The sequence below is a fragment of the Oncorhynchus gorbuscha genome, linkage group LG04 (genome assembly GCF_021184085.1).
Source record: "Oncorhynchus gorbuscha isolate QuinsamMale2020 ecotype Even-year linkage group LG04, OgorEven_v1.0, whole genome shotgun sequence".
Classification (NCBI taxonomy): Eukaryota; Metazoa; Chordata; class Actinopteri; order Salmoniformes; family Salmonidae; genus Oncorhynchus; species Oncorhynchus gorbuscha.
This window is the reverse complement of record NC_060176.1, coordinates 46,481,857-46,501,551: the sequence shown is the minus strand read 5'-3', so window position 1 is coordinate 46,501,551 and position 19,695 is coordinate 46,481,857. Positions and strand designations below refer to the sequence as shown.

General features: G+C 41.3%; 1 protein-coding gene across 1 annotated transcript; it reads right to left on the bottom strand.

The window, feature by feature from the left end:
• Positions 1-507: 507 nt before the first annotated feature.
• Positions 508-19,571, bottom strand: LOC124034156 (nucleolysin TIA-1-like). Its single transcript, XM_046346938.1, has 12 exons — positions 19,156-19,571; positions 17,701-17,797; positions 10,387-10,485; positions 9,415-9,469; positions 9,055-9,142; positions 8,800-8,875; positions 7,496-7,604; positions 7,172-7,267; positions 6,998-7,082; positions 5,177-5,318; positions 4,938-5,089; positions 508-1,817 (listed from the first exon to the last, which is right to left on the bottom strand). Exons 1-12 carry the CDS (start codon positions 19,191-19,193, stop codon positions 1,679-1,681), a joined length of 1,176 nt encoding a protein of 391 aa, XP_046202894.1. The 5' UTR covers positions 19,194-19,571; the 3' UTR covers positions 508-1,678.
• Between the last annotated feature and the right edge of the window lie 124 nt (positions 19,572-19,695).

Here is a 19,695-nt window from a genome sequence, read left to right as displayed (position 1 = left end):
ACCATGGCCACAAAGGGTGTGTTCGTAAATTCACTCTGGATTGCGCTCTGGGCGTTCGTAAATTCAGAATTGGTCAGATTGTCAGTTCGTACATTCGGGGCGTTTCGCTCTCGGAGCGCACACTGGACGCTCTGGCCAAGGAGTATGGTTGATCGGATGAGAGAGCTCACTATTTTGCTCGCCATAGCAGAGCTGGTTAGGCTATTAACCATGTAACTTTGCTGTTGGCAACAGTTTAATAACATTTTATTTGCCGACTTTTACTGACACTGGTTATATTCGATAGGTGTCGCGTGTGTCGGTGTTTGTATATTCATCAGTAATTTACAAAGCCATTTACAAAGTGTCGCTATATCCTAAAAATGTATTTAAACAAAAATGAGCCGTTTTGTCTTCATTTAGGCTTCGGTTAGTCATAAGGTTAGCAGCGGCTAAGGTTCGGTTTAAAATCACATTTTATGAAGATAAAGTGTATAAATATTTTCCAATCATCAATGAATCCCAATGGACACAGAAAATGGTTTATTATGCACATCAGCATTTTAATTGGACAAAGCAAGAACAAATATAGTAGCAGAAACATTACCAAACCCCCAGAGAACACTTTTCAAAACTAAAAAGGTCAGAAATTGTCTGTAGACACTGCCTAATCTGAATGATATTGTGTCCGTTCAATTCTAAGGCAACACAATGGGCCTGGTATTAAAACATGTCTAAGTTCACATTTCTGATGAGCATTTCTGGTTCAGGTTTTTCCATAAAAAATACTAATCTTACTTCATAGAAAATGGCAGAAAACTCCATTTATGTACAGAATTAGTATTCAAAGTCAAAATTGAGTGAATTTGTGCACTGCATAGCAATGCCCCTTTCCCTTCCCAGAAGTCCATGCATCACTGTGCCAGTTACCATGGGTATGCACTTGATAGTGTTGCTACTAACAATGTTGAATTTCTTCAGTTATCAAAACAAAAAGCACCAAACTCCCATTGTGAACATTTTCATTTTCCTTTATACAGTTTGAAATATATGTATGGTTATTTACACATGAAGCAAGTAGAGGCCTCCCAAACAAAATACAGGGGAAAAATTGAATGCAAAAAGAAATCCTCTTGGAATAATAAAAAATAGAATACTGTGCAATGTGTCTGCCCTTACAGGAAAAAAAGCAGTGGCATCTATCCCTGCAATTGGTTTAATTGAAATCAAAATAAGAAAAAAAAAATACATTTTGATTACTTCCATTACTTTTTACATGATTCATTGCATCAAACTCAAAATGGATTATTCATCTTAAAAAATAAAAATCACAACCACATGTTGACTGTTCAAGAGTCCTTATGAAAATGGTAGCAGTTCGAGATACTAAACAAATCAACAAATGCACAAATCCAAGTGTCTCCTGAACAATTATTACATTTACAGTTCACTTAAAATGGTACCATCCTGCCCATGTAGTCTGTCTAACACAAGGGTAGTATAATACCTGTGTAGTTTATTCCAGTTCTCCATGGCTCCCCTTAACCTCCCATGAAATCAGTTTCATTGGCTTTAGTAGAGGTCAACTTCCACTTCAAATTCCATGTACCAACAAGTCTTAGTCTGCCTCAAGTGGATGGGATATAACACAGATCCCGGTGATGCTCCAGTAGCCAGTAAAGAGTTGACTATCCCCCTATCAGTGTGTGGGGTATCCAGTGGCTCCCATACCGGTCTGGTTTGCTAACATACTCCCATTCAATCCCTGTGTAGCTTCCATAACCCCGCCGTTACTGAGGGCACTCACACCTGTCCACCCAGCACTGGCCGGTAAGTGACTGCAAAACGGGAAAGAGAGAAAATGCCAGCAGGTTAGAAAAGAGAAGGCGACAGGGGCAAGACAGAGGCTTCGTCTCAAATGGTACCCTATTCCCTTTATAGTGTATAACTTTTGTCCAGGGACCAGGTCAAATGTAGTGGACTTATATAGGGGATATGGTGCCATTTGGGACACAACCAGAGAACACACCAAACTGAGCAAGAGCCAGCTGAGGAGAGGATGAGAGAACAAAGGTCAGGGTGTGTCGGAGGATAAACCAAAATCTAAGATAGCAGAGAATATGGTAGGAATTGAAAATGGTAACAGGGCAAAGATATGGTACTTGTGGGAGTGGGTATGCAGACAGAGCACAGGCTCAGTGTATAAAATTAGTCACAATCCACTGCGGTGGAGATTTACTTAAAATAAATATATCTTTTGACTCCTCGCATCAAACAAAGCTGCTGAAATTAGTCAATGTTGCAGAGTGCGGCTGAAGCAGGACCAGCTGCATTTAAATTTGGCCGTGGAGTTCAATTTCACACTGTTTCCCCGAATCCTGTACCACTACAAAGGGGAACATGTTTATCATTTCATGCCTAAACCCCATTCATGACTTTGTTATTCTTAGTCAAATCTTTAGCAACATCCATTATGCAACAAATACCTTAATGGAAAAGTTAACATTTGGTCAGACAGTACATTGTGTATTGAAAACAGTCACAGATAAGCTCAATATAGTAACAAGTAGGAGAACATGTAGCTCAGGCTGAGATTTATTTTAGGATTAAACTTCAACTATTGTTCTAGGTAGTCTACTATATCATCAATATTTTCATGGGCTCTCAAACAAATCAGACATTTACATACATTTAAAATGTAAGTACAGTGCCTTTGTAAAATATTCACATCCCTTGATTTATTTCACGGTGTTACAACCCGAAGTAAAAATTGATTAAATTGATAACTTTTTTACCCATCTACACACAACAATGACAAATTGAAAACATGTTTTTAGAATTTTTTGCAAATGTATAGAAAATATTGCATTTACATAAGTATTCACACCCCTTTGCTATGGCACTCCATATATATATAATTGTGATGAGGCATATATCTGGGGAAGGGTATAAAGCAATTTCTACAGTGTTGAAAGTTTCCAAGAGCAAAGTGGTCTCCATTATTGGGAAATGGGAAAAAAAACAGACTCTGGCTAGAGTTGGCCGTCTACATGTAGCTCTCGCTTTGATCTCAAAAAAGGGCATTTACTCACGACCGCTCATTCTATTAACAGTTCAGTTCCAATAGAAAGGCACAGATCCATATATGGCAATGATCTATTTTCATATAGCCCTACTGCAGCTGATTGGTTATGGCACAGCGATCTGTGTAGATTACAGGCCTGAGTTGTGCCTGTCAATGCAATAGAATCCTACTCCATTGCTTTCGGCAAACAACAGGATGTTGCATTGAAAGTGGCTAATAGCGTTGATTCGATCACAATTCCCACAGTAAAGGGAAATGTTGAGTGTTAACAGGGAAAACTCCATAAAGTTGAGTGAAGTTTAATCTGGCGCTTTTTTGCGCAGGCAGATGTTTTTTCTGTGCATCAGTTCTGGGGGAGGGAACATCAACTGGAAAGGATAGAGGGAACAATTAATGGAGCCAAATACAGACAAATCGTCAATGAGAACCTGCTTCAGAGTGCAAACAACTTTTAACTGTGGCGAAAATGTATGTTCCAACAGGACAATGACCCTAAGCATATAGCCAAAGCAACTCTGGAATTGCTTCAGAACAACAATGTTATTGAGTTGCCCAGCAAAAGCTCAGACTTGAATCCCATTGAAAATCTGTTGAATGACTTGAAGATTGCTGTTCACCGAAGCTCCCCATCTAACTGAAGCGCTTGAGAAAATCTGCAAGGAATGGGAAAAAAAATGTCCCAAATCCAGATGGGTATGTTTTTCACCTTTGCACAAGTCAACTCAGCTGTAATTGATGGCAAAGGCGTTTCTACAAAGTATAGACTCAGGGGTGTGAACACTTATGTAAATTAGATTTCTGTATTTCAATGAATTAGCTTTATTTTTAAAATTTTTAAATGAGCACAAACATTATGGGGTATTGTGTGTAGATGGTTGAGAGAAAAAGCGGATTCCATTTTGAATTCAGGCTGTAACACAACGTGGAATAAGTCAAGGGATATGAATACTTCATGAAGGCAATATATACTTGCAATTTCTATACAAGGACATCTATTTCCAAAACTAAAACTTTTAACAAATGATTCCAAGTTACTGCATTCTTTGGTTCATTAGATTAGATTTTTTTTAAACAAGTGAACAAAACAATCATGTTATATACTCGGTTTCTGTTGCTATACAAGCAGTTAAAACAGGATTTATTGTCTTATGCAGCACTCAAACCTCATTATCAATTTGAGACAAGAAAATGACTCGTGATATTTCAAATGTAGCTATAATCTAAACAAATTTATACAACACCCCATTTCAAGTAGCAATGTACTTAAACTCTTCAGGAGAAAAAATTATATTCAAATTTGGATGGCAAATGAAAGTTCATACAGCAACAAAACAAAAAATATGCATGAAGTAACAAAAGATGACATGGCACAACAAAAAAAATGAATAAAGTGGATGTAACACGTGCACAATAAAATTATGTATCCCTCTGCACTGGGAGACGCTTCAGAGGGCAGGAGGTCCCGTTTGTGTTTCAACAATCCCACTTTACTCACTGTCTGGGACTATTTAGTTCATTGAGTAGACACTCATATCAGGGACTAGTCCAATTCGACCCAGAACTGGGGCCAATTTCAAAGGCCAAAAAGGGCATTCATTCGTGCTCATTTTATTTAAAAAATAATAATAATTAAAAATGGATGAAAATGATGTTATCTATATATTTTTTATGTGTTTTGTCATTGTCCTTGTAAGCTGGATACAGTGGAGAGGGGAGGTTGAAGGACATTATGGCTTCTTCTCCTGGCCAAAGCTGCAGGCAACTGAGCTAGAGCCTAGCTGCCCTTGGGAAGCCCAAGGAAACTCAAAACACTCAGCTGCAGCCCTTGTTGCTGGAAGAGAAGGGAGCCCTGCTGATGTCCTTATGTACTTACTTAAAACCCTGCTGGTTCCAGGCCTGGGCCTGGCCGTAAACCCCATAGGTGGGTACCTGCCACCCGTTGGGGACGTACTGGCCAATCTGCTGGGCATTGCCATACCACTGGGCATACTGGCCGTAGGGCTGGGCCGCAAAGCCCACTTTGTTCTGTCGTAGGGGAGAGATGACAACAATGTAAGAGTGTGTGTTTAAGTGGTGTCGATGAGGGGGAAGCCTCTGGCTGTAGTTTCATACCTGGGGAACTTGTTGCACCTGCTGCATAGGACTCATCATGTCTGTGGTCTCTTTACCCCAATAACACTTCACCATATGGCCCTCTATCGAAGTCCCATTCACAGACACAATGGCATGGGCTGCTCCCTCATGAGAGGTAAACCTGCACAAAGGAGAGACGTAAAAAATAGTGATTGCAAGGTACTGAGAAACATATGCGGAAATTATACACTGCTCAAAAAAACAAAGGGAACACTTAAACAACACAATGTAACTCCAAGTCAATCACACTTCTGTGAAATCAAACTGTCCAATTAGGAAGCAACACTGATTGACAATACATTTCACATGCTGTTGTGCAAACGGAATAGACAACAGGTGGAAATTATAGGCAATTAGCAAGACACCCCCAATAAAGGAGTGGTTCTGCAGGTGGTGACCACAGACCACTTCTCAGTTCTTATGCTTCCTGGTTGATGTTTCGGTCACTTTTGAATGGTGGTGGTGCTTTCACTCTAGTGGTAGCATGAGACAACCCACACAAGTTGCTCAGCTAGTGCAGCTCATCCAGGATGGCACATCAATGCGAGCTGTGGCAAGAAGGTTTGCTGTGTCTGTCAGCGTAGTGTCCAGAGCATGGAGGCGCTACCAGTAGACAGACCAGTACATCAGGAGATGTGGAGGAGGCCGTAGGAGGGCAACAACCCAGCAGCAGGCCCGCTACCTCTGCCTTTGTGCAAGGAGGAGCAGAAGGAGCACTACCAGAGCCCTGCTAAATGTACTCCAGCAGGCCACAAATGTGCATGTGTCTGCTCAAACGGTGAGAAACAGACTCCATGAGGGTGGTATGAGGGCCCGACGTCCACAGGTGGGGGCTGTGCTTATAGCCCAACACCGTGCAGGACGTTTGGCATTTGCCAGAGAACACCAAGATTGGCAAATTCGCCACTGGCGCCCTGTGCTCTTCACAGATGAAAGCAGGTTCACACTGAGCACGTGTGACAGACGTGACAGAGTCTGGAGACGCCGTGGAGAACATTCTGCAACCTGCAACATCCTCCAGCATGACCGGTTTGGCGGTGAGTCAGTCATGGTGTGGGGTGGCATTTCTTTGGGGGGCCGCACAGCCCTCGATGTGCTCGCCTGACTACCATTAGGTACCAAGATGAGATCCTCAGACCTCTTGTGAGACCATATGCTGGTGCGGTTGGCCCTGGGTTCCTCCTAATGCAAGACAATGCTAGATCTCATGTGGCTGGAGTGTGTCAGCAGTTCCTGCAAGAGGAAGGCATTGATGCTATGGACTGGCCCGCCGGTTCCCCAGACCTGAATCCAATTGAGCACATCTGGGACATCATGTTTCACTCCATCCACCAACGCCACATTGCACCACAGACTGTCCAGGAGTTGGCGGATGCTTTAGTCCAGGTCTGGGAGGAGATCCCTCAGGAGACCATCCGCCACCTCATCAGGAGCATGCCCAGGCGTTGTAGGGAGGTCATACAGGCACGTGGAGGCCACACACACCACTGAGACTCATTTTGACTCGTTTTAAGGACATTTTATCAAAGTTGGATCAGCCTGTAGTGTGGTTTTCCACTTTAATTTTGAGTGCGACTCCAAATCCAGACCTCCATGGGTTGATAAATTTGATTTCCATTGATCATTTTTGTGCGATTTTGTTGCCAGCACATTCAACTATGTAAAGAAAAAAGTATTTCTTAGAATATTTCATTCATTCAGATCTAGGATGTGTTATTTTAGTGTTGTATTTTGAGCAGTGTATTTCAAGGATAATAAATGTTTGTCAGAGGTCTGTTTAGTGATTTGATCATGACATACCGCACAAAAGAGTATCCTTTGTCTGGGAACACACGGATTTCCATGATTTGTCCAAAGGGGGAGAAGGTCTGTCTCATCAATTGTTCTAGAAAACAGGAGGGAGACATGTCAAAGACCTGTGTTTGTTTCTCTCACACACACTGGAAGTGACCACTTCAATAACAGACTACTGACCTGTTAGACCGGTGCCGACTCCTCCACAGTACACAGTGCAGTTACTGGGGCTGGACTGGTTCACAACCTCATCAAAGGACAGGTGCTTCGTGTTTGCTTTTGGAAACAGGGTAGTGTGTAGGCATTTAGAGTGAATAAATGCATTGCCATTCAACAAAAGAGGATCAGAGGGACATAAAATATAATAAAATGTATACAATTTTTATCTGTACTTAACCAGTTTTAGATGACAAAACAGATGTAAAAAAAAATTGTGGTAAGATAAAACCAACCATTTCTGCTCAATGGTAAGTTGGCTGGAAAGCCTATCTTGTCTGGACTCACTTTCATAGGTGGTTTTAGGAGCTGGGGGCTTTCTAGTGGCCCAGTTGGTCCTGATCTGTCTGCCGCCTAGCCATTGACCACCCATCTGCTGAATGGCGTTCTCTGCATCCTGTTGGTAGCAACAGACATTACCATAATTTCCGGACTATAAGCCGCTACTTTATTCCCACGCAGTTGTGTGTGCATTTTATTCAAATGACGCGGATCATTTATGGATTTTTCCCACTTTCACAAGATTCATGCCGCCAAAAAACTGAGCACCGTCACATAATGTGGCGTAAATCGAGCGCGCTCAAACTTCCCATCATTCTGATTACGGTAGTCATTTTGTCACTCTCATCATGGCAAAGACACAGAGAAATGCATATGATGCAGCTTTCAAGTTGAAGTCGATCGATCTGGCTGTTGGAAAAGGAAATAGAGCTGCTGCACGGGAGCTTGGCCTTAATGAGTCGATGATAAGACGTTGGAAACAGCAGCGTGAGGAACTGACTCAGTGCAAAAAGACAAAAGCTTTCAGAGGGAAGAAAAGCAGATGGTGCAAAGTATTTGCAGCCACTCGACATCAGTGTAAATCGTGCATTTAAGGTGGCGCTCCGTGTTCAGTGGGAGGCTTGGATGACAAGTGGGGAGAAATCCTTCACTAAAACGGGCCGCATGCGAAGAGCAACTTATGGTCAAGTCTGCCAGTGGGCCCTGACAGCGTGGAGCATTGTCAAAAAATCCACTATCATCAACGGGTTTCGAAAGGCTGGACTGCTGCGTGTTGAAGAGGGCAGCATGAGCTCAGTGGGGAATTTGCCTCCGGATGAAAGTGACGAGAGCGACAATGAAAACGACCCAACATCAGATGAAGCAATTCAACTCCGACACCGAAGGAGATGACTTCAGTGGTTTCAGTGCACAGGAGGAGGAAGATAGTGACCAATGACTTTCTTGGTAGGCTGCTATTTTTTAAATATTTTTGTTACAAGCAGTGTTTCGTTAAAGCCTATTCATTTTTTGTTACAAGCCGTGTTTCGTTTAAAGGCTGTGTAAAGTTCATTTGTTTCAATATACCGGTAGGCACCTGCGGCTTATAGACATGTGCGGCTTATTTATGTACAAAATACATATTTTTTTAATAATTCAGTGGGTGCGGCTTATATTTAGGTGCGCTTAATTAGTCCAGAAATTACAGTAAATCACATGACCCATCGACACACCCAATACCAAAGGATAATGTTACGACTACATATACAGGAACCCCTTCAGTTATGACTAAATCCTCTATGTAAGTGATTTCATCCAGCTATAACGCTTACCCACTTGTTGAAGAAAGAGACAAAGCCATAGCCTTTAGACTTTCCCGTTGCCACATCTTTGACCACACGAGCATCCCTGAGGAGAAACACACTTTACTCAATACGAAGGAGTAAGGTGATCATACAAACAAACTACTGTCTGATATGTCCTAAAGAGTCATGTGTGATATCAAGCCATCCAATGTATTATTATTAACTCATGAGTGACTTACTAATCTTGTGAGATCGACAGAGCTCAAACATTGAAGTACTTACGATATCCTCCCAAATGGACCAAAGGCCACTTTTACATCATCTGTGGTGATTTCTGGGCTGAGGTCTCCAACAAAGACATGGAAATGATCTGTTGAAGGACAGGAGAAACAACTACTGTGACTCCTTGCTGAACACAGCACTTTCTGAAGAAATCAAGAATTGGCTTGTTTTTGTTTTTTTCGGGGGGGGGGGGGGGGGCTACCACAGCTCTATGGTCTTCCACACCATAGAGATATGGAAGTCTCCGGATAACAGCATCTGCTAATTGACTAAAATGTCAATTTAAAATGACCACATTCCCAGAGGAACCCTCACTAAGGTTTCCTATGGAACTGACTGAAAAGGTAGCTAGGCACTTACTGCTTGTGTCTTTTTTCTGACTGCTTGGTGTTGTGGCCCAGTTGACTTTAACCTCCTAAAGAGAGAAGGGAAGAGAGAAAACAAGCCAGGTAGGGTACATTTATGTCATTTAGATACAGTATTACTACCTCAGTGTGGTGCTGTGTGAAAGAAATGAGCCAGCCATGACCAAACACAGTGTGAATCTCTGAGTGCAGTGATGAGCAAAGAACAGAACACAGAACACCTGAGCACTCAAACTGGAACATAAACAACGGAATAAAAGGTCCAAGTAACAAAGGACTTACAAACCAGTGACATTATCAACTTGTATTACTCTTCAAATGGTCCTTCATTACCTGTTGAGGATAACATAATTTGCACTGAATATATTTCTGCTGAGGTTAGGACCGATATTTGTTGTGAAGCTGTGAGTCTAGAAAAGGTACAGAAATTGTTTTAGTTGGCTATTGCCAAGGACAATGTAATACACAGTTACTGTGGATTCCTTTGGATAAGGAAAGGGCCCATTTCCCTTGAAAAGATAGTGGTTTCCAAAATAAAACTGATCGGTCAAGAACATATTTGAAATCTCTAAGCTATAGTCAAATCAACCACTAAGAGAGAATGCACTTGATGTCCATACAACAGACCTAGCGCACTCCATATCTGAAGAAATGGAATCAGACATTACACATGGACATGTCAGGTAATCAGCATTGGAAACAACTATGTAGGTTAAGTCATTATTTTAAATCAGATCACACATCTATTAGTCTCGTTTATTCTGGGGATGTACTTACTGCTGGACGGGAAATCGAAATAAGCCATCGTCACTTTACAAAGCAATTCAGAAATGAGTCATTTCAACTTCGGTGAGATAGTCGCTGCCCGACTCAGATAATGCTCTCATAATTTAGGCCTACTGGTTGGTCAAACTTCTGCGACAACAACCCACCCATCCCAACTCACCCTTTAGATACGATAGCTTACCTTACCCATAATTTTACGTCCATTCATGGCAGCCAGTGATGCGGCAGCATGCCTGTGCTCATAGAACTCCACAAAACAGTATGGGTCATTGCCTGCAGTCTGTAAGAGGACAACAAGAGTTAAGCTACAAAGAGTCCAAAGCATTGTCTGTCAACCACATGTACTTATCAGACAGTTACCATCACCAAACATCTTCCGATTAAGAGTGAACATTTTAACTAAATTGGGATAGTTAACAAAAAATCCCTAGCCAAAAACAAATGCTGTAATGTTAGATATACATCTTTCAAATTATTTCTCACAAATATAAAGCACTCTGCACATCCAATGTTAAGTTGGAAAAATGCCCTGTACGGCAATACATTTAGGTGGTGAAATGTAAACTTTGACGTGGAACAGAGGCACAGTAATGCTAGTACAGATGCAATATTTAACCATCTGAAAAGGGTGGAAGCCAAACCGTTGCTGGCAGCAACACAGGCCCCCAACAGACAAGACAGCTTCGCACAAAATAAATGCGATAAGGGACGGTGTGAGAATACCACAGCTCTGACTACATAAATGATTGCAGTTCAAATGCAGCCATTGTCAATGGTTGAGGGTGTTGGCTTCAATACCCGATGGCATATCTAGAACAAGACTACAACATGGAATGTGGAAAAACCATGATGGCCTGGGTAAAGAAATCATATCACGATTGCTCTGCAAGAACAAAGCGTGAGCTCTTAAACCCCATAGGTGGCGTTAAGAAGAGATTGTTGGACATCTGAACATGCTGTCATACATCATTGCAATGAGTCATTATTACATTGATGAGAAGTGGGACATGAAGCCTCTTGTACTGACCATTGAGAACATTGAGAAACACACAGCCATAGAGATTAAGGACTCATCTGTGCCATTATAGCATTTGTAAAACAATGGGCAGTGCCATTGAGGCTATAGCCCATTGGAAACCCCACCCAGTTGACTACTTTGCAGGGGTTGGAGCCGAAATGATCATCATTACGTTGTTATGCAACGGGACAGTTAACCTCCGCTTCACATAGAAGTAGCCCACTTCACTGTGGTGGACAATTTAAATTCGGCTCATAGTAATGTCTCAGACAAACTTCTCTCTTCGATGAGAGCCCAAGCACTTCCCCAGTGTTTCCCCAGGTCAAGTATGCAGACATTTGCACACCTCCAGTCAGAACAAGCACAAAACTTTTTCCGCCTGGCGCATTTTCCGATTAGTGCCTGCATTGCTTTCATTGTTGTTTTCCCTACTAATAAATTGACATGATTGCGTTCCTAGCTAAGTGCCTAATTATGCGATCATAAATGTATGTATATCGTGTTGTTGTTTCTTCTGTAGCACACTGTATGTATCGAGCATAATGTATTCTGTATGCATTTCTTTATAACCACGTACACATAAGGTACTAATTTCATAACCTATATGGTGTTATTCTTAATTGAGCTCATGTAGCTAGCATCATTCTATAAACTCTGTAAAACAATGCTAATGGCATCAGAGAAGTATGAAGTTTGTGTTGTATCCTTTGAAGCTGCCCTGGCCTTATGACCATGGCATGGATTTTCGGCCGTGCCCCCTTGTGGAGCTCTTCGGTTAGTTTTTTAAGGTTATATTATTCATAATTGTGATTGTCAATGAAACTCATTGTTTTATAGCAGTTACACTACTTAAAATGGTTGTTATATCCTGATATTGTATCCTAATAATTCCTCTTTATTCTGTAGTTTCAGAAGCCACACACAGTATTGAACATAATTTGCAAACATCATAACTTGACATCTGTCTTGCCTGAAGAATGAGGACATCTTTTGTATTCTAGCAACATATTGTTTGGAGAGAGAGTAAAGAGGATGAGGAGTAGAGCGGTAGGTGAGATATTTTAAATATAATTGCAGAACAGCATTTAATTCATTTGTGAACTGCATGTCCCCCGTGTTACCTGGCCGTGCTGCTGCTCCAGTTTCAACTGTTCTGCCTGCGGCTATGAAATCCTGTTCACCGGATGTGCTACCTGCCCCAGACCTGCTGTTTTCAACTCTCTAGAGACAGCAGGAGCGGTAGAGATACTCTTAATGATCCACTATGAAAAGCAAACTGATATTTACTCCTGGGGTGCTGACCTGTTGCACCCTCGACAACTACTATGATAATTATTATAATATAATATTATATGCCATTTAGCAGACGCTTTTATCCAAAGCGACTTACAGTCATGTGTGCATACATTCTACGTATGGGTGGTCCCGGGGATCGAACCCACTACCCTGGCGTTACAAGCACCATGCTCTACCAACTGAGCTACAGAATGACCACATTATTTGACCATGCTGGTAATTTATGAACATTTGAACATCTTGGCCATGTTCTGTTATAAACCTCCACCTGGCACAGCCAGAAGAAGACTGGCCAACCCTCATAGCCTGGTTGCTCTCTAGGTTTCATTCTAGGTTTTGGCCTTTCTAGGGAGTTTTTCCTAGCCACTGTGCTTCTATACCTGCATTGCTTGCTGTTTGGGGTTTTTGGCTGAGTTTCTGTACAGCATTTTTACATATCAGCTGATGTAAGAAGGGCTATATAAATCTATTTGATTTGAAAAAAACATGTTCAATAATTATCTCACTTGTTAGCTGGTGGTCAACTGTGGCCATTGAAGATTGACACTGCTATCAGATGGAAATTCTCATACCAATTGGTGGTTTTTAAGAGCGCATGCCACAAAGCTGTTTATCATATCCACCTTTATGCAGTGCCCCCATTTTGCAATTATAGTCAAGCACATTGTCTGATTTGATCTTCCGCTCTCCCATCAGGTGGTCCACCTTCCCTGTGGCTCCCTCTTCCCCTGTAGCGCCAAGGCCTAGCGATTGGTGTCCTCCACTATGTCCCTGTCAGAAACAGCTTGAAGCACTCTGCCTCAGAGGGAGATGGCAAGGGGCTTTGCACTCCAGACTGGGACTCAACGCCAACAGCAGGGCCAGGAGGGGTGAAATGGCTTCACTACCAGCATCTTAAGAGGGACCTGGGACTTTGTCAGTGGTCTGGGTTCTCAGTGGCCACAAGGTTGGGGGCAGCTCCTCACTGTCAGGATCTGATACCTCAGAATAACTGTCAGAATTGACAAAAATCTCCTGAATTTCCACATTTGTGAGTTGTCTCCATTTGAAAGGCATTGCTAATGCTACAGCTTAGCCCACTAGGTACTTACATAACACTGAATGGTGCCACGTTGAGTGTCGGGGGTGATGTGATTGGTTGCCAGTGTGATGAAACTGATTACTTATTTCCACAGATTGATAGTTTACATTATATGGTTAAAATTATTCATATGGCAAGTTAGAACTAACACAGCAGGTTAGGAGAATGAATGTAGGAAGTTAAGAGAACAAGGTTAAGGAAAGAGTTAGGCTTAGTTACAGTCATCAACAATTGTTGCCCCCGACGCAACCACTAGTAGTTAGGGGGACAAACTTCTATCTAGCCGTAAACAAACCATCTGTGGCAACAAGTCACCACTATCATAATACAGGCACAGACCATTTGAATCAATAAATCACTATCAGAAAATGGTTTGTGTGGCACTATTTTAATTATTTACTGTTTTATTCACATTTTGAAGTACTGGTGACAAATCATAGACTATGCAAGAATTGGAATGCAATGACAGTCAGTTTATTAGGTACACCCATTAGTAAGGGGTCAGACCCCCATTTGGTAGTCTGCTGCAATAGCCTATCAGTGACAAGGATCGACGATTTGTACGTTCCGAGATGCTTTTTCTGCACCGTTCCTTGTCTGTTCGTGGCCCACCTGTTAGCTCATATGATTCTTGCCATTCTCCTGCGACCAATCATCAACAAGTTGTTTTCACCCACAGGACCCACATGCTTTGCTCGTCACACCATTCTCATTAAACTATCGACACTGACATTCGTGAAAAGCCCAGTAGAGGGCATACATTTCTGAGATACTGAATCCAGCGCGTCTGGTACAGACGATCAAACCACACGTAGGGCACTTGTTTTTCCCCATTCTAACATTCAATTGAACAGTAACTGAATGGCTCTCTGCCCGCTTTAGGCAAGCCATGGCCATGTGACTGTCTGCAGGAGCGATCCGTTTTCGTGAACGGGGTGGTGTACCTACCTAATATTTCTGGGAAGGTTGAACTGATTATCATTAGCTAATGCTAAACTATTTGCTGGCTATGTGTGGAACAATGTTTGTTTACATCATTCAATCCATTCGGGGTGTCACAAACATCTGTCAGACCAAAACGATGCTACGGTAATGGAAGTAACTGATGGTAGCCACTTCAATATGCATACTGAAAACAGACCCAACTCATCACCTCAAATTTGGTTGACGCAGAAAAAAAAAAACTGTGGCACACACAATCTACCCGCCGGCAGATTACTTTTGACGTTTAGAAAGTGTTTTACTCAATTATTTCAATCACTGGTGAGCTCACCCGTGATGTGATGAATTGTAAAATAGTAACTGGTTTCTATCAGCTGAAAGCTGCTAAATATGACCGCTTGTGTTAGCTCACTACTCAGAGATAGGGCTACATTTCCAGATTTGGATGAGAATTGTGTTATGCGGCTTCTACTTCTGTGAATGTCTGAACATTGCACCCAAAAATAATCTGCTCACATTGAGGACATAATGTTGTAAAGACTGCTGTTTGTGCTAAATATTTCGGTGAGAAAAACATTATGGCCCGCTCGAACACTAACTGCTAAGTCAATCGTAACTAACTACCTAATGAAGTGTTCTAATTACACTGGTTTGAGTATATGCTGCAGGGACAACTGTAGAATGATCACACCTGTGTGTTCATACACATCAAAGGGGTAACTACGATCGCTACTGAGTGGGTGGGGGACAGCAGTAAGGGGAGCGCCATTGTCAAGTAGATATAACTTCATTGCCTCCATAGAGGTCATATGGAATGGTACGGAATCTGACCATATCTTGCATTGTTAACCTCTTGAAGCTAGGGGGCATTATTTTAAGTTTGGAAAAATAACGTTCCAAAGGAAACTCCCATTTCTCATGACCAGATGCTAGAATATGCATATAATTGACAGAGAAGGATTTAACCTCTTAGTCCGCCCCATCCCGGATCCAGGATCGTGACTACAACCTCAAGCTCATTACCATAACGCAAAATTAGCGATTTCTGAAAATTGCAAATTAAATGAAATAAATATGCCTATCCTCAAGCTTATCCTTTTCTTAACAATCCTGTCGTCTCAGATTTTCAAAATATGCTTTAGAACCAGAGAAAATCAATAATTTGTGTAAGAGTGGTGATAGCTAGCTTAGCATTTAGCGTTAGCATTTAGCACGCAACATTCACAAAAACCAGCAAAGGGATCAAATAAAATAATTTACCTTTGAAGAACTTCAGATGTTTCAATGAGGAGACTCTCAGTTACATAGCAGATGTCCAGTTTTTCCTGAAAGATGCTTGTGTAGGACACAACGTTCCGTTTTGTTACTATGCATTTGGCTACCGAAACTAACCGAAAATTCAGTCACCTAAACGTCAAACTTTTTTCCGAATTAACTCCATAATATCGACTGAAACATGGAAAACGTTGTTTGAATCAATCCTCAAGGTGTTTTGTCATATATCTCTTCATTGAAATCCCTTCCCTGGAAGCGTGCATTCTTCTCTGATTCGGATGGAAAAACACTGGTACCTGACTTTTGCGCACCAATTTCCACGCAGACACCGTGCGGGACACTTGGTAATTGTAGGCTCTTATGGTCAATCTTCCAATGATATGCCTACAAATACGTCACAATGCTGCAGACACCTGGGGGAAACGATAGGAAGTGTCCGTTCATTCCTGTCGCATTCACAGCCATATAAGGAGATCATGGAAAACGTGCCTCCAGAAATCCTGTTGATTTCCTGGTCACTCAAACATCTTGGTTTTGCCTGTAGATTCTGTTCTATGGCACTCACAGTGAAAATCTTTACAGTTCTGGAAACGTCAGAGTGTCTTCTTTCCAAAACTATCAATTCCAAGCATAGTCGAGCATCTTTTCGTGACAAAATATTGCGCTTAAAACGGGCATGTCTTTTTATCCAAAAATGAAATACTGCCCCTAGAGTCTTAACAGGTTAAAACCCTCTAAAGTTTCCAAAACTGTAAAAACATTGTCTGTGGGTATAACAGAACTGATATTGCAGGCGAAAGCCTGAGGGAAGAGCCTCATTTTGAAACCTCTGTGTTCCTATGCGTGCCTGTCCTCCATTTAAAGGGATATCAACCAGAATTCTTTTTCTGTGGCTTCCCTAAAGTGTCAGTCTGAGCGTGAAGGATCACATTGCGTAAGTGGAGAGGTGGGGGCTCTGAGTGAGTTGGTGCGCAATTGAGTAAACCGGCCATTGTTCCTCCCACTGTTATGGAAAAAGCTACACACTCGGTTGATATGTTATCGAATATATATTTTAAAAACTACCTGAGAAATGATTATAAAAAACATTTGACATGTGTCCTTCTGTAGCTCAGTTGGTAGAGCATGGCGCTTGTAACGCTAGGGTAGTGGGTTCGATTCCCGGGACCACCCATACATAGAATGTATGCACACATGACTGTAAGTCGCTTTGGATAAAAGCGTCTGCTAAATGGCATATATTATTATTATATATTATTTCTGTGGACACTATGAAGACTATTAGGAATTTGTCTGCGTTGTCGTGACCGCTCTTTCCTGTGGATTTCTGAACATAACACGACAAACAAACGTCAGTATTTTCGGTATAAAAATAATCTTTATGGAACAAAAGGAACATTTGCTGTGTAGCTGGGAGTCTCGTGAGTGAAAACATCCGAAGATCAAAGGTAAACAGTTAATTTGACTGCTTTTCTGATTTTCGTGACCAAGCTTCCTGATGCTAAGTGTACATAATGCTATGCTAGGCTATCGATAAACTTACAAACGCTTGGATTGCTTTCGCTGCAAAGCATAATTTCAAAATCTGAGACAGGGCTAAGCTGAGTTTCAAAATATTGCACTTGTGATTTCATGAATATGAATATTTTCTAGTAATATTATTTGACTGTTGCGCTATGCTATTCAGCGGCTGCAGACGAAAATTATCCCGCTACAGGGATTGGTAGCGTCAAGTTAATTCACATGGAATTTAATAAATTTCTCATATCATTTTAATGGAGAAAAAAAATGGCAGTTTAAACATTTACATGTGTCACATCCCTAATATCAAAATCATACAAATCGCAATATCTCACTTGGGTCCAGGACCCAGGGATACTCACATCAACAATCATTTTACAGCTCTTGCAGGGGCCGATCTGTGTGAAAACCTGTAGGATGAGGGGCTCAGTGACATCCCTGGACAAGTTCCCTACATACCTGGAGTAGAGGGGAAAAGACAAGCACTTGTGACCAGAAAGTTACAACTTCCAGGAAGTTTACTTTGTCCAGGGAAGCAAAAGTTCAGGGTGATATGCAGTGGTGTACAGTACTTAAGTAAAAGTACTACTTAAGTAGCTTTAGGAATCTGCACTTTACCATTTTTGACAACTTTTACTCCATAACATTCCTAAAGAAAAATTTTACTTTTTACTCCTTACATTCTCTGACACCCAAAAGTACTTGTTACATTTTGCATGCTTAGCAGGATACGAAAATTGTCTAATTCACTCACTTAACAAGACAACATCCCTGGTTATCCCTACTGCCTCTGATCTGGCAGAGTCACTAAACACAAATGCTTCATTTCTAAATTATATCTGACTATGCGTAAATTTAAAAAAATTAAATTGTGCCGTCTGGGTTGCTTAATATAAGGAACTTGAAATGATTAACACTTAAGTGTATTTAGAACCAAATACTTTGAATTTTACTGAAATACTATTTTACCGTGTGACTTTTACTTGAGTAAAAGTATAAATACCTTAATAGAAAGTTACTCAAGTATGACAATTGGGTACTTTGTCTGGTGGTATGGCTGCACTACTAGCTAGACAGTTACACTGAGTTATATAAGTTAACCTTCTCTAACACTTGTGTTTGAAGCATGGTTTTTCAAGTTCTGGCCTTCCCACTAAACTGAAAGCAACTTATCTTGACTGTCGTTGACGTGGCCATCTTCGTCCCCAGAGACTGGTAGAAAGGCATGCATTTTTTTTTTTTTTTTTTTAAATAACAGTGGCGGCCACGATTTAGCAACAGCAGTACACCACTGCTAAATGCATATAGGGGAAACACTTCTCTAGTTAGGCCACCTAGCTAGCCATCATATTAAACTAATAATCAGGTCCATAACATACGGTAAATGCTTGCTTCTCTGCCAAACCGGTACATGTAACTAGTAACACAGTACAGTTTGTAGCTAGCTAGAATTTCTGTAATTGACAAGTGAACCATGGCTACACTTAACTCACTACCACGTTATTTTTATGATCAAGTAATGGACTAACTAGTTAAAACGATATCTAGCTTACCAATGTATTTGGTGAGACAACGTAACGTTAGCTAGCGAGCTAGTAGCTAACGTTACCTAGCTATGTGTTCTGAGAAGGCTCGAGACATGGACTGACATGATTGATTTGCACCATCAACTTTCTTTTCGTTAATGGTCACACCGTGACAGTCGACAAGACATGAGTACATGGACGTTTTTAAATGTTGGAGTATACCCCATTTGAAGTAGCTAGCTAACGTTACTGCATTGATATATGGCTAACTAGCCCGTGTTAGCTACTTACAGGGTTTTGGGCTGTTCGTCGTCCATCATCATCATCATGTTTTTGTAGGTCGTGCCCTGAGTGAGTAATCCGTGGAGCTATGGTATTTTGAGTAATGCACACACACTTTCTAAATATGTGACCTTTTGGATAATGCTCATGTAGACTTAAAGAAGTTGTTATAAAAAGGCGCAGAAATCAACCCAGTCGCTGACCGCAAACCAACACTTAGCTTGTATGAACAATGGTTGAACAACCGAAGAGGAAGATGGCGGAAAATCAGGGGATGTCCACCACCGTCGCATGCGCAATGAATGGACCATACTTAAATCATTTGTTTCGCATTTCAGCAGCAGCAGGCGTCAGTAAACCACGAATACTAATCATATTTTAAAACAATCTCTGCGATTAATCTTTAGTTTTAGAATAATGACGACTTTTTAATGAACAAAAAGAACACACGTCTGGGAAACCCACGTGACTGATCACAATTTGGCAACGTTTAGCTCGGACCTTTGGAAATGTTTGCTTTGCTTTCGAGCGGAATAAAAACAAACACAT